Below are 15,811 nucleotides of genomic sequence, written 5' to 3'. Positions count from 1 at the left end.
GACTATTTATTATTGCATTTCGCTCCAAAACTGTATTTGATGGAAATTATATTATAGGCTCTCACAATTAATTTGTGGATGTCATCGAATAAATAAAATACTTGGCAAATAAATGAATAAAAAATGTAAAGAAATTCTCCAGTCAAACTGTTTTTATTATGTAATCCCACATTTTGTTTTACTGGATATGTGTGCAACAAAAATTCAACATTCACATTTTGCTACTTCCTGTCAAGTGTTACGCATACAATTTGATGCATACGTTCGATAAATTGAACGTATGCACCACACAGAACGCACTGCAACTGCCTCTGCAATGCAATGGTGCAAGTCAAACGCAGCGTTACATTGGAAATGAATGTCCTTCATTCATTTCCAATTAATCGAAACGCAGTCACAGTCGGTGTGTTCGAAGCGTTAGACCACTGCGCCACCAGGGAGGCCGGGGATTTTTATTTCAATGAAATAGTGGTATATGGGTGTAGGGTTAGTTGGTGGTGCAATTTTTTCATTTTCACCCTTTTTATGTGTTCACAAAATGCAACGTGATTGACCACACACTTCCGCACAGTAGGTGGCGGCATGCACAAACAAAATGTGAAAACGCCATGATACCGAAGAAGAAACTGAATTCACTTCCGCTGCTGCCAGGTGCCGCAAAGACAGAGGGATATCAACCGGTAGACAATACTCTATTTATAGAACAAATATAATTTAAGAGATCGTGGGAAGAATTTTAAATACACTTTTCGAGAATAACACCATCTAAAATCTCCAGTTTTGTGGTCCGTAAAGGTACTGAGAAGGCTAGTTTATCTAACGTTAGATAGGTGAGTTAGCTGGCTAGCTAACTGCTCTCAACGAAAGAGATGGGGACAAGAGCAAGTCGTTTACAAGAGGACCCAGTGCCTTCGGCTTTCGGGAAAGATGGCATCACGCGGAATTCCTATCGACGACCCCGGTGCAATAGGCCCACCAGTCTTATGGTAGACTTTTTGGGGAGTTTTGACGATTCAGAGACCAACCGTAGCCGATCGGAGGAGGGCAGTGATTCGGACATGGGGCAACAGGCGAGCACCGGTGGAAGCCCCGTCGACCACAAGAGCCACCCGTCCATCAGCCCATCATCACCAGCAGAAGACAACAGCGAATGCAAACGCGAGGAAGACTACAATAGCAGTCCTGAGGGTGCTGTAAACAGGGAACATCTGCCTGGAGAGGAGACAGGCCAAGTGCCTCACCGCACTTTCTCTGAACGTTTACCCGGTAATCGACACTATTCTGGGCGCAACGTCAGCGCAAAATCCGCTTGGATGAGAGGCATCCATCAGCGCCCAGTGTCGGAGGCTTGGATTGGCCTCTACCGTGTCAACAACCGACATGGCAGTAAGTTTATACGAGACCATCCATTTTTTTTTGTGTGTGTGTGTATTGTTTAAGTTGCTGTTCCTATTTTCTCGGAGATTTGACAACCATACATTATCACACACACAGTATGAACAAAAACACAGTGAAATTCCCCATTGGTATAGAGCTTGCCAGCTTGTGGTCCGAAAAACTTGAAATTAGTTATATCAGGTTCGTCCAGCCATTCCTGTAGGGGAAATAAATGGGGGTTGGGGATTTTGGGTCTGGTGTACTGTTCGGTTTATATATGTTACCCCTTGGCAGCATTATCAGAAAGCACAGCATTGATTTTCACTGCTGTGCAGACATTATAAAACTTAACATTTCTGTGTCACCAGATGATTTTAGCTTCATAAATAAATTATTCAACTGTATTAGTGATTTTAAATACCTGGGTGGCTCACAACTTCCTCCAGCTAAATCAAGACAAGACTGAGGTACTTATTGTTGGAGCCAAAGCACAGAGAGAGAATCTAGCCGCACATTTGAACTCACAGGCAATAAAGATACAACACCGGGTAAAAACCTAGGTGTTATTTTAGATTCTGAACTAAATTCCGAATCACACGTTAGGATTGTGACCGAAATAGCTTTTTACCACCGAGGAACAGGCTGATACAGAGTGACTCATCCATGCTTTTATTACAAGCAGGCTTGACTACTGAAATGCTCTCCTGTCTGGTCTACCCAAGAAATCCATTGGTCAACTGCAAAACATACAGAACGCTGCAGCACAGTTACTGACCAGACGGAGAGCACTGCCTGTGAGTTTTATAATTCATTTTAAGATTCTTCTATTGGTTTTTAAATCAATCCACGATTGTGCACCCCAATACATGTAAGACATGCTTTTAAGTTAAGTACCAAGTAGGTCCCTCGGGTCCTCTGCCACTGCCCTTTTAACTATCCCAAAGCCTAGGATCAAGAGGCATGGAGAGGCAGCCTTTAGTTATTAAGCCCCCAGTCTCTGGAATAACCTGCCAGCCAGGGTGGCTGAAACTGTGGACATATTTAAAAGAGATCTTAAAAGACAGCTTTTTATAGCTTTGATTTTCCTGAATGTGCTTTTTAGTTGTTCAGTTTGTGGCATTTAGTTTTTTATATTGTGTAGTATATACACTGCTCAAAAAAATAAAGGGAACACTTAAACAACACAATGTAACTCCAAGTCAATCACTCTTCTGTGAAATCAAACTGTCCACTTAGGAAGCAACACTGATTGACAATAAATTTCACATGCTGTTGTGCAAATGGAATAGACAAAAGGTGGAAATTATAGGCAATTAGCAAGACACCCCCCAAAACAGGAGTGATTCTGCAGGTGGTGACCACAGACCACTTCTCAGTTCCTATGCTTCCTGGCTGATGTTTTGGTCACTTTTGAATGCTGGCGGTGCTCTCACTCTAGTGGTACCATGAGACGGAGTCTACAACCCACACAAGTGGCTCAGGTAGTGCAGTTCATCCAGGATGGCACATCAATGCGAACTGTGGCAAAAAGGTTTGCTGTGTCTGTCAGCGTAGTGTCCAGAGCATGCAGGCGCTACCAGGAGACAGGCCAGTACATCAGGAGACGTGGAGGAGGCCGTAGCAGGGCAACAACCCAGCAGCAGGACCGCTACCTACGCCTTTGTGCAAGGAGGTGCACTGCCAGCGCCCTGCAAAATGACCTCCAGCAGGCCACAAACATTTTTTCCCCTGTAAAGCACATTGCGTTGCATTCTATGTCCGAAATGTGCTGTATAAATTAACTTCTACTGCCTCAGAAACCCGGATCCGGGAGCACCCCCCACCCCCCACACACTGTTTAGCATAGCTAGCATAGCTTCACAAGTAGATAGTAGCATCTAAATATCATTAAATCACAAGTCCAAGACACCAGATGAAAGATACAGATCTTGTGAATAAAGCCACCATTTCCGATTTTTAAAATGTTTTACAGGGAAGACACAATATGTAAAGATGTACATCTATTACCTAAAAACACATTAGCATAATCCACCATCTTTTATTTGTCCACCAACACCAGTAGCCATCACCAATTCGGCTAAACTAAGATATTTATAGCCCCTAACCAACAAAAAAACTCATTAGATGACAGTCTGATAACATATTTATGGTATGGGATAGGTTTTGTTAGAAAAATGTGCATATTTCAGGTAGCTGCCATAGGTTACAATTGCACCCACCGTCACAAATGGACTAGAATAATTACAATGAGCAACGTGTTTACCTAACTACTAATCATCAAACATTTCGTAAAAATACACAGCATACACTAATCGAAAGACACAGATCCTGTGAATACAGACAATATTTCAGATTTTCTAAGTGTCTTACAGCGAAAACACAATAAATCGTTATATTAGCATAGCACATAGCACATAGCAGCCCAGCATTGATTCTAGCCAAAGTGAGCGATAAAAGTCAACATCGCCAAAAGATATTAATTTTTTCACTAACCTTCTCAGAATTCTTCCGATGACACTCCTGTAACATCATTTTACAATATACATATACAGTTTGTTCGAAAAGGTGCATATTTAGCCATACAAAACCGTGGTTACACAATGAAAATAGTAGCAAAACAAGCCTGAAAATGTCGGTCGCCATCTTTCAGAGTGATCTAGTTTAATTAATAGCTAATCATATACTTGACTAAAAAATACAGGGTTTACAGGAATCGAAAGACAAATTAGTTCTTAATGCAACCGCTGATTTACATTTTTAAAATTATCCTTACTTTTCAATACAGGGTTCGCCAAGTGAAGCTATACCAAACAAAATGGCGAAATATGCGTTTAAAATATTTCGACAGAAACACGATTTATCATATTAAATATTGCTTACTTTGAGGTGTTCTTCCATCAGATTCTTGGGCAATGTATCCTTTCTATGTTATAAACGTCTTTTGGTCGATAGATGTCCTCTGTCCTTCGAAATGTCCACCACCAACGACCGACACCCCAAAACGTGTCCAAAGTTTCAGAGTGCACAACAAATAAATTCCTCTAAAATCGCACTAAACGGATATAAATTGCTATAAAACTGTTCAAATTAACTACGTTATGATGTTTTTAACACCTAAAACGAGTAAAAACATGACCGGAGAAATATTGCTGGTTAGAAAACGATTTGGAACGAGGCAGGTCCGATGCCCTTCACGCTTCAGGCGCACGACGAGAAAGGGCGGTCTCTATACATTTTGGTCTTTTATACTGGCTGTGAATATCCCATCGATTCCATTGAAAGCGTGATGACGTACAGACACCCAGAGGAAGACGTAGGCAGTGTCGGTTTCTTCATAGCATTCACTGTCGCCTTAAAAACAGACCCCAGATCAGAGGTAAAAAAAATTGAAATCTGAACCCTGTCATGAAAAGTGCTGTAGAAATTGTTCTGTACAACTCAGAGACAAAATTTCAACTTCTATAGAAACTAGAAGGTGTTTTCTATCCAATAATAACAATAATATGCATATTGTACGATCAAGAATTTAGCACGAGGCAGTTTAATTTGGAGACACAAATATGCTAATGCGGAACAGCACCCCCTATAGTTCCAAGAGGTTAAGCTTGATTTGATTAGATAAACGCCGAAAATAAGGTCTGAGGTTAACACAGGCCAGGAGGTCTTATACATTTTGTTCTATGAGATAATATCAGTCAGTTAACATGAACGTTATGAATTATGAAGCCTTTATGTGCTTGTTTTCATTACATAAATGCTTCAAAATTCACAAAAAGTGCCGTTAGCTGATTGAACAAAATCTCATAGAACAAAATGTATAAGATCTCCTAAGCCTGTTTTTAACTTTTTTTCTGTGTTTATCCAAAAACCCTCAAACCCCCATTAATTTCCCTATAGGCTTTGGCCAAAGAGCCATGGTGAAGTTAGTGCCAACAAAAATACTCCATTCTCTATTAGACTAGGGCTCAACAATCAGTTCTACGGTGACACAAATTATCCAGGCTTACTACTGAACCTGCATTCTTGGAGGTATGATCTTCTCTCATGCTTACAAGCTACTTGACTTATTACAGCAGAACCCATTGTTTTAAGTTATAACAATCAGGCTGCTGTTAATAGATTAGCTAGCTAATAGAGTAGTACTACAAACTGACTGCGTTGACAATTTCAGAATATAGCACAACCATAAATTCATTCGAGATTCATCAATGATCTTTCTAACAATAGCCCATGCATCACTCTCAACAAAATCCATTGACTTACGGTAGCTAGGGACGTTTCCAATATGGCCAGTCCCAGACTGAGAGAGATTCTCAGTGTAGACCTATGTTATTCATTAGACAGATGGACAGATGTGGTTGTATATGAGTGAGACCCCTGCCCAAACACGACGTTGGATTTATTTTCCCACGCACCATAACACACAAACACAGCGCAGAGCAAGTCTAGGAAATTGGTCAAAGTCCTCACTTGGGCATGGCTGACAGGAGGGCCAGAGAGGAATGTAGGCCGACTGGGCACGCTCTCCCCCATGTCGTCCCATCCCCGAGGCTGGACTCCTCTTCTTATGCGTGATTGCCTGGTCTGGTAGAATGATGATGACTAGAAAACTAATCACGGGTCAGTTGACCTTAATCATTCGTCATGACACAAATGCAAATGTCGACATCTACTGAAGACCCATGGCATGCATGATGGACTAGTTGATTTCATTAGTTGATTTGATCAACTCCCCTCTTTTGTTTTTCTAGTGTTGTTGTTAAACATGAGTATGTTGTCATCTCCTTCCCAGATGTCCGCTGTCCGTTCTGCTCCAAGCCTTTCCCGGGTGGCAGAATTGAGGATCACCTGTTGAGCTGCCTCACATCTCCCCCTCTCCCTTACAACAGTAAGTATCTCTCTTCAGCAGATATATAGTGAGTAATAAAATAAGGGGGATACCTAGTCAGTTGTACAACTGAATGCATTCAACTGGAATGTGTCTTACACATTGAACCCAACCTCTCTGAATTGGAGAGTTGCGGGGGGCTGCCTTAATCGACGTCCAAGTCATCTGCGCCCGGGGAACAGTTGTTGTTGGGGGTAACTGCCATGCAGAACAGCAGATATTTCTACCTTGCCAGCTCGGGGATTCGAACCAGCGACCTTTCAGTTACTGGCCCAACGCTCTTAACCGCTAAGCTACCCCAATATGTTTGGAACATCAAATAAAATCGCAGTATCGACTCGCAATACATATAGAAACGTGAGAATTGCAATACATATCGTATCAGCTAGGGTTAAATAGTTTCCAGGTATTTTACAAATGTTCCATTCCGAGAATAAATCACTTTTCACTCGGATAACCCACTATTTCCCGCCAAAGCCGTAAATGTCATTCCCTAAATGTCATTCCCTAAATGTCAAAAGCATTATAAAGCATATAAATGTCTGGATTTGATTAGAGATTTGATCAGCATTAACATTCAAACCTGATGCTAGCTGAGCCTGATGAGCCATATATTAAATACATTTTCGAGCCATACATTGATGACATTTAATGAGCCCAAGCCCAAATGATTGTGCCGTTATGCAATACATATATTATATAGGATACTGCACATTACGCACGACATAAAAACATTAAAGCCCATAGATGTAGCTAGCTATATGTGCTCTTGGGTAAATAAATTAAACTAACTCCTGTAGGCTCATCTTTTTGAGTGTGAACTGTATTAGTGTATTGTATTATACTGTATTTTATGGACTGGAATTGCGCACATCGTTCAAACCATGATAAAGCAGAAGAAAACATGCGATTCTGGTGCAGCACATGCGGCCTACAAAGTTACAATTATAGGTTAGCGAATTTGATTTAAATTTTGAGATATAATAGGGCCTATTTGTATAATTAGGAGGCTGACGCATTTATACCTTTTATAATATTTAGACCTAATGTTATTAGCCTACCTCTTTCTCTATTGTTGCGTCTGAATAAATAACTGCTATAGCTTACCACCATCTCGTGTTCGCATTTCTTTCAAACTACCCATGAGTTCTATTGGCTGCCGTATTTAACATTCAGCAAAAAAGAGTTTGCGTCTCTCTTCAAATTGTCTACTGGTATAAGAAATGCAACAAAAAAAATGATGTCCAGCAAGCTATTCTGGTCTAGTTTTTCCTGCCTGGGACTCCAAGAGCTACGGAGTGTTTTTTAAGGAGAGAGGGCAGTGGAGCACAGGTGCTTGTGTTTTGCTCAAGAGACAGAGGCTATACGTAAGAAGCATATTATGCATAACCCATCATTAATTTGCTAATTATAAGGCTAATACTGCATTGAATATATTGCCTGAAAGAGGTAGACTAGGACATGTATATCAATCTAGAACAGGATTATGTATTTTGGAAGCAATTTGAGTGGAGTTGATGTAGAGAGAGAGAGTGAGAGAGAGAGAAAGACTGAGAGTGCTCCCACGTGCACTGATTTAAAGCAACGATATTCGAGTGGTAGGCTGTTTTAAAACTCTGCAGCTGCAATTAAATTATTATTATCTTACAGTTAAAAAACAAAGTGACCCCCGAAATCCAGATGGAGTTAGGTAAATTAGACACGCATTCGGTCTTTATATTACTGCAGATACTGATGCAAATTTTTTTTCATGAGATGATACTGTAGGTCTACATGCATTGTGAACTGCGCTCCATACTGAGATGGGCTGTCTGTCCCCACCCTGAGCGTTGATTCATCATGCAGAGGATGTAGAGAAACCATATTTGGATATTGCATATCATTTAACAGTTCCATTTCATGCCATGGTGTTCATATAAATTATTCATTATAATTTACCGGTTTCTCGCAGTTATTTATCTTGGGAAAGGGGAGTGGTTTTGGATGGTAAATCCTGGTAACCGGGTTCCTGCCATTCAACCCTAGTATCGGCAACTAAGTATCGTGATAATATTGTATTGTGAGGTCCTTGGCAATTCCCAGTCCTGCTGTCTTTACATTCACCCAGAGAAAGGGATGACATTGCATGCTAAATGTAATACTGACGTCGGGTCATGAGTGGTGTTATTGTGTAATAGACTGTAATAACACCATAAACTCTGGTCTCAGCGGATGTGCTCAGTATTTTGTCTGTCATTTCTGTGATGTGTGTGGTGGTCTCAGCGGACGTGCTGAGTAAGGACAGCGGTGAGTGTTCCATCTGTCTGGACGACCTGCAGCAGGGAGAGACCATCGCCCGGCTGGCCTGCCTTTGTGTCTACCACAAGAGGTAATTACACTGAGGATTTAATACACACAATATATCTGTCTCAAATGGAACCCTAGTCCCTATATAGTGTACTTATTTTGACCAGGGCCCCCCATAGGGCTCTGGTCGAAAGTATTTCAAATCAAATTTATTTATATAGCCCTTCTTACATCAGCTGATATCTCAAAGTGCTGTACAGAAACCCAGCCTAAAACCCCAAACACCAAACAATGCAGGTGTAGAAGCACGGTGGCTAGGAAAAACTCCCTAGAAAGGCCAAAACCTAGGAAGAAACCTAGATAGGAACCAGGCTATGAGGGGTGGCCAGTCCTCTTCTGGCTGTGCCGGGTGGAGTTTATAACGGAACATGGCCAAGATGTTCAAATGTTCATCAATGACCAGCATGGTCAAATAATAATCACAGTAGTTGTCGAGGGTGCAGCACCTCAGGAGTAAATGTCAGTTGGCTTTTCATAGCCGATCATTAAGAGTATCTCTACCGCTCCTGCTGTCTCTAGAGAGTTGAAAACAGCAGGTCTGGGACAGGTAGCACGTCCAGTGAACAGGTCAGGGTTCCATAGCCGCAGGCAGAACAGTTGAAACTGGAGCAGCAGCACGGCCAGGTAGACTGGGGACAGCAAGGAGTCATCATGCCAGGTAGTCCTGAGGCATGGTCCTAGGGCTCAGGTCCTCGGAGAGAGAGAGAGAATGGAAGAAAGAGAGAATTAGAGAGGGCATACTTAAATTCACACAGGACACCGGATAAGACAGGAGAAGTACTCCAGATATAACATACTGACCCTAGCCCCCTGACACTATAAAGGGAATAGGGTGCCATTTGGGATGCAGGCATACACGTGGCCCAGTAGGGAAAGTGGTGACATTTCTCACACAGACTAGCACAGATCTGATAATTCATCATAATCTGCTGTACAATTTAATTTGATACTTTTCTATTCTATCTACCAGGAAGCAATTATGCAACTGTGATGCATGGGAAGCATCACATGCATGGGAAGCATGTGATACAATCATGAGTTGTATTCTTTTGAAATCTCATTTAGGACTGTAGCAGTCATGACAATTTGTTAGCTGGTAACTGTCATGCAAATCACCGCCGGTCTCAGGGTAACTGACCGTTAATTAACAAACACTTTAAAGCATCTCTGGGCTTCCACGCATTAAGCCACTGATGCAGACCCTTGGAACATTACATTTTTTTAAAGTTTCATAAATCCATTTAATATACACCATCAAATTAAATCCATGATTTATTTTAGGCAGGTCTTAAGAACCTATGATATGAAGAAAAAGTATTTCAGAAGAACATAAATACTGATCTGGCAGTTCATTTAGCAGACATGATTTGCTTATAATTCCCATGCCATTATTTCATATTATATCATTTTTATAGTAAGAAGAATACAATTTAAAATAATACAATTGAACATAGCTGCATGAAATAGAAAGGATATTTTCCGCAATCAATTGCAGTGTGTGTGCTCTGTATTGAGCGGTTATAAAAAGTGATACTTTTTAACAGGTCCTATATGCTTAATATAGAGTTATTTGGCAACTTTAGTTGTGATCCAAACCTTAGAATGTCTTTGAAAAATCAAAACATATATGGGCTGCATGACGCGAATATTGATGATGTGAAAAAGTCACAAAAAAATGAATGCGCTATTTTATTACACACATCAAAAAGCTGTTTGAGGAGCTGGCTCTCGCTGCGTGACAGGGGATATTCAAATTCAATCATGAAGTGGTTGATTTGATTTTCAATTGTATTTGCATTGATGTCAGAGTGATTACAGGGACAATGTTGTGCTGAGTACCAGGCCATTTGTGACTTGAGGGCCATTAACAAGTTTGGTTGGCTACTAACGACCATCAGCATCATTTATTTACAGAGAACAGTTTTGGAGTAGCCTAGTTACTGTTACTCAACAGTCACTTGGAATTTGACTGCGGTCATGAACGGTCACTTGGAATTTGACTGCGGTCATGAACGGTCACTTGGAATTTGACTGCGGTCATGAACGGTCACTTGGAATTTGACTGAGGTCATGAACGGTCACTTGGAATTTGACTGCGGTCATGAACGGTCACTTGGAATTTGACTGTGGTCATGACTCGTGAAGGTGACCGCCAGTGTGGTGGTAACTCGGTCACCATAACAACCCTACTCTTATTTAGTAATATGCCTTCCAGTCTATTTCAAATGTTTATGGTTATTTGCTCACTGCCGATTGTTGTGCAAAATGTCGGCCAAAGAAATCCAGTAATTTTCTCATCCTGCAAGTGATCTTTAATATACACTATATATACAAGTATGTGGACACCCCTTCAATTTTTTATTTTTTTTGCTATTTCAGCCCGTTGCTGACAGGTATATAAAATCGAATACACCGCCATGCAATCTTCATAGACAAACATTGGCAGTAGAATGGCCTTACTGAGGAGCTCAGTGACTTTCAACGTGGCACTGTCATAGGATGCCACCTTTCCAACAAGTCAGTTCGTCAAATTTCTTCCCTGCTAGAGCTGCTCCAGTTAACTGTAAGTGCTGTTATTGGGAAGTGGAAACATCTAGGAGCAACAAAGGCTCAGCTGTGAAGTGGTAGGCCACACAAGCTCACAGAACAGGGCCGACAAATGCCGAAGTGCGTCTGTCCTCGGTTGCAACACTCACTACCGAGTTCCGACTGTCTCTGGAAGCAACGTCAGCACAATAACTGTTTGTCGGGAGCTTCATGAAATCGGTTTCCATGTCTGAGCAGCGGCACACAAGCCTAAGATCACCATGCACAATGCCAATCTTTGCCTCTGTTAGGAAAGCAAAGGCTAGCTTTTTCAAACAGAAATTTGCATCCTGCAGCTCTAACTCCCAAAAGATCTGGGACGGTGTAAAGTCCATGGAGAATAAGAGCACCTCCTCCCAGCTGCCCTGTTCGGAAACACTGTCACCGCCGATAAATCCACGATAATCGAGAATTTCAATAAGAATTTCTCTACGGCTGGCTACCACAACCCCGGTCAACAACTCCACCCCCCCCCCCCCGCAGCTACTTGCCCAAGCCTCCCCAGCTTCGACCTCACCCAAATCCAGATAGCAGATGTTCTGAAAGAGCTGCAAAACCTGGACCCGTACAAATCAGCTGGGCTTGACAATCTGGACCCTCTCTTTCAAAAAAATTCTGCCGCCATTGTTGCAACCCCTATTACTAGTCTTTTCAACCTCTCTTTCGTATCGTCCGAGATTCCTAAAGATTGGAAAGCTGCCGCGGTCATCCCCCTCTTCAAAGGGGTTGACACTCTAGACCCAAACTGTTACAGACCTATATCCATCCTGCCCTGCCTTTCCAAAGTCTTTGAAAGCCAAGTTAACAAACAGATCACTGACCATTTTGAATCTCACCCTACCTTCTCCGCTGTGCAATCCGGTTTCCGAGCAGGTCACGGGTGCACCTCAGCCACGCTGAAGGTACTAAACGATATCACAACCGCCATCGATAAGAGACGGTACTGTGCGGCCGCCTTCATCGACCTGGCCAAGGCTTTCGACTCTGTCAATCACCATATTCTTATCGGCAGACTCAACAGCCTTGGTTTCTCAAATGACTGCCTCGCCTGGTTCACCAACTACCATGATAGAGTTCTGTGTGTCAAATCAGAGGGCCTGTTGTCCGGACCTCTGGCAGTCTATGGAGGTACCACAGGGTTCAATTCTCGGGCCAACTCTTTTCTCTGTATATATCAATGATGTCGCTCTTGCTACGGGTGATTCCTTGATCCACCTCTACGCAGACGACACCATTCTGTATACATCTGGCCCTTTTTTGGACACTGTGTTAACAAACCTCCAAACGAGCTTCAACGCCATACAACACTCCTTTCGTGGCCTCCAACTGCTCTTAATATGGCTGCAATCCCGTTAACGGGATGATATGACAACAGCCAGTGACAGTGCAGGGCGCCAAATTCAAACAACAGAAATCTCATAATTAAAATTCCTCAAACATCCAGTGGGGCAAAAAAGTATTTAGTCAGCCACCAATTGTGCAGTTCTCCCACTTAAAAAGATGAGAGAGGCCTGTAATTTTCATCATAGGTACACTTCAACTATGACAGACAAAATGAGAAAAAAAATCCAGAAAATCACATTGTAGGATTTTTTATGAATTTATTTGCAAATTATGGTGGAAAATAAGTATTTGGTCACCTACAAACAAGCAAGATTTCTGGCTCTCACAGACCTGTAACTTCTTCTTTGAGAGGCTCCTCTGTCCTCCACTCGTTACCTGTATTAATGGCACCTGTTTGAACTTGTTATCAGTATAAAAGACACCTGTCCACAACCTCAAACAGTCACACTCCAAACTCCACTATGGCCAAGACCAAAGAGCTGTCAAAGGACACCAGAAACAAGATTGTAGACCTGCACCAGGCTGGAAAGACAATCTGCAATAGGTAAGCAGCTTGGTTTGAAGAAATCAACTGTGGGAGCAATTATTAGGAAATGGAAGACATACAAGACCACTGATAATCTCCCTCGATCTGGGGCTACACGCAAGATCTCACCCCGTGGGGTCAAAATGATCACAAGAACGGTGAGCAAAAATCCCAGAACCACACGGGGGGACCTAGTGAATGACCTGCAGAGAGCTGGGACCAAAGTAACAAAGCCTACCATCAGTAACACACTACGCCGCCAGGGACTCAAATCCTGCTGTGAAGCATGGGGGTGGAAACATCATGCTTTGGGGCTGTTTTTCTGCAAAGGGACCAGGACGACTGATCCGTGTAAAGGAAAGAATGAATGGGGCCATGTATTGTGAGATTTTGAGTGAAAACCTCCTTCCATCAGCAAGGGCATTGAAGATGAAACGTGGCTGGGTCTTTCAGCATGACAATGATCCCAAACACACCGCCCGGGCAACGAAGGAGTGGCTTCGTAAGAAGCATTTCAAGGTCCTGGAGTGGCCTAGCCAGTCTCCAGATCTCAACCCCATAGAAAATCTTTGGAGGGAGTTGAAAGTCCGTGTTGCCCAGCAACAGCCCCAAAACATCACTGCTCTAGAGGAGATTCAAACAGTTTTAGAAACTTCCGAGTGTTTTCTATCCAAATCTACTAATTATATGCATATTCTAGCTTTTAGGCCTGAGTAGCAGGCAGTTTACTCTGGGCACCTTTTTATCCAAGCTACTCAATACTTCCCCCCAGTCCCAAAGAAGTTAAAATGTTGCACCAGGCTAGGATATTCTACACACAAAAAAACTAAAACTGAACACACATTTGCATCATTAACGAAGAGAACAAGCAGGCGAGCCAGCGCGAGGAAGAGAGAGCAGGGGGCAGGCAGAAAGAACTGCATGTCTTGGTAATCTGTATCTCACATTCACCAAAGTAGCCTAAAGTTTGCCTCTTCATCCCTGGTTCTATAAATATTATTCGGTTTTATAAATATTATTCAACTTTCCCTAGGCCTTAGGGATTTTTTCTAAACGCCAATGATCCCAATTTCCTTTAATTGTTCACACCCCTAACCACAACAAGTGTTTCTAATCATGCTGTCTCACAGTGAGTCAGCTGCACCATGGTCATAGTTAAGTCCCACCCTGGGACCACAGATGGAAGTTAGTTATGTAACTAAAACTGTTTTAATAGACATGTTATGCATGGTCCCTGACAAATACGTGAATATGTGATAATCAAAAGGGAAAATAGACATTTGTTTCTCTGTCCAGCTGTATTGACTCCTGGGTGAAGGTGAAGACCTGCTGTCCTGAACACCCTTTTGATTGACTCATGGGTCACATGTCCTGCTCAGTGACACACCTGACTCAGGTATGTACGTGTTCATAACCCCATTTGTTCCAACCTCATGATGTCACATTACCCAACTGGGTAGAAGTTAGTGTGGACATGATTATGTACTTGAATATGAAGAGATTTGTATATGAAGGATTACACATTCCAAATGAGAGGGATGCATCTGTATCTGACATACTTTAGATGTTTACCCCACAGGAGACTGCAATGTATCTACAATTGCAGAAAGTATACTACGACAATGATAAATACCAGAGGCAAGCCTCCAAATAACAACACAACCCCACAAGGATGCGACCAACGACCACTTTACCATCTTGGACCTGGTTTAGTCCATTTGAACTCAACGCAGACCACTATAATCACCCCTGGAATAGATGGCACTTCTCCTCTGTCAATGTAGCCAAAACTATAGCCTAAACTGCTGGAGGGGGATATATTATCATACCAGGTTGGCAGTACCCTGAAAGACCTTTGGAACTCAAGGAGAGGAAATGTGTTTCTGTGCTCCCTGCATTCTTCTTACCCTAATGTGGACTATCCATATGGAAAGGTAATGTTATCTTTCCTGATGCTGCAAAACAATATTGTGCAGAGATTCACGTTACAGTGGATAAATGTTTCTGTTCATAAAAAAACAGCCCAGATCCAGAAAAAAATGTATGTATTGATTATGCGTAAATATTGCAATGCATTGTTTTAATAGCCAGATGTTGGAACGCAGGGCTTTATTTTGTGGGTGGGGTTGTTTTAGTGATTATAGGTGTTTTTCTATTGTCACCATGACACATTTCAGGAGAAGGATGGTGGGTGTGAGTTGATTGTTAAAGGCTGAGCAGGTCAGTTTGTTTGGTTGGTGCTGACACCACTGTATTAGGTCCTTTACTGCAGCGGTAGCAGGTTGTTGATATTTCCATACGGTTGTTTGTGCGATTGCGGTGTGGACGAATGGGGCCAGCTAATGTTGGGATGACACCGCCTGACTGGACCGCAGAAGTGAACTGCAGTCCTCTCACTGGCTGTATACATGAGAGGTGTGTGTGCTTAGTGCCCTGGGTGAAAGCGATAGTTTTAATCATAGTGATACTTTGTTTTTAATCACACAGATACTTTTAGGAACATTGCTACTTTGACATGGCCCTCCTCTGTGAAACCCACCTCGCCTGTTGTGCTGAAGGCATGTGGTGGTGTTTGTGCGTCTTCATGTCCCCCTGCCTCTCTCTAGGGCACAGGTGTCAAACTCATTCCACGGGGGGCCAAGTGTCTGCGGGTTTTCGCTCCTCCCTTATACTTGATTGATGAATTAACATCACTAATTAGTTAGTAACTCCCCACACCTGGTTGTGTAGGGCTTTATTGAAAG

At 42.3% G+C, this 15,811-nt stretch overlaps 1 protein-coding gene across 1 annotated transcript; it reads left to right on the top strand.

Annotated features, from left to right (window-relative positions):
- The first annotated feature begins 622 nt into the window (after positions 1 to 622).
- On the top strand, positions 623 to 15,670 carry zgc:66427 (uncharacterized protein LOC406256 homolog). The gene is made up of 5 exons (XM_055866407.1): positions 623 to 1,386; positions 6,170 to 6,265; positions 8,528 to 8,633; positions 14,364 to 14,463; positions 14,647 to 15,670. The coding sequence occupies exons 1-4, from the start codon at positions 870 to 872 to the stop codon at positions 14,419 to 14,421; spliced, it is 777 nt and encodes a 258-aa protein (XP_055722382.1). The 5' UTR covers positions 623 to 869; the 3' UTR covers positions 14,422 to 14,463; positions 14,647 to 15,670.
- Positions 15,671 to 15,811: the final 141 nt, after the last annotated feature.

The sequence above is a fragment of the Salvelinus fontinalis genome, chromosome 17 (assembly GCF_029448725.1).
Source record: "Salvelinus fontinalis isolate EN_2023a chromosome 17, ASM2944872v1, whole genome shotgun sequence".
Taxonomy (NCBI): domain Eukaryota; kingdom Metazoa; phylum Chordata; class Actinopteri; order Salmoniformes; family Salmonidae; genus Salvelinus; species Salvelinus fontinalis.
The sequence above is the reverse complement of the archived record's forward strand: the minus strand, read 5'-3'. Positions and strand labels throughout refer to the sequence as shown.

Coding starts and splice junctions, on each gene's coding strand:
- zgc:66427 (XM_055866407.1), top strand. CDS start 870: ATGGGGACAAGAGCAAGTCGTTTACAAGAGGACCCAGTGCCTTCGGCT. Junction 1,387..6,169: donor TGTCAACAACCGACATGGCA/GTAAGTTTATAC, acceptor TCTCCTTCCCAG/ATGTCCGCTGTCCGTTCTGC. Junction 8,634..14,363: donor CTTTGTGTCTACCACAAGAG/GTAATTACACTG, acceptor TTCTCTGTCCAG/CTGTATTGACTCCTGGGTGA.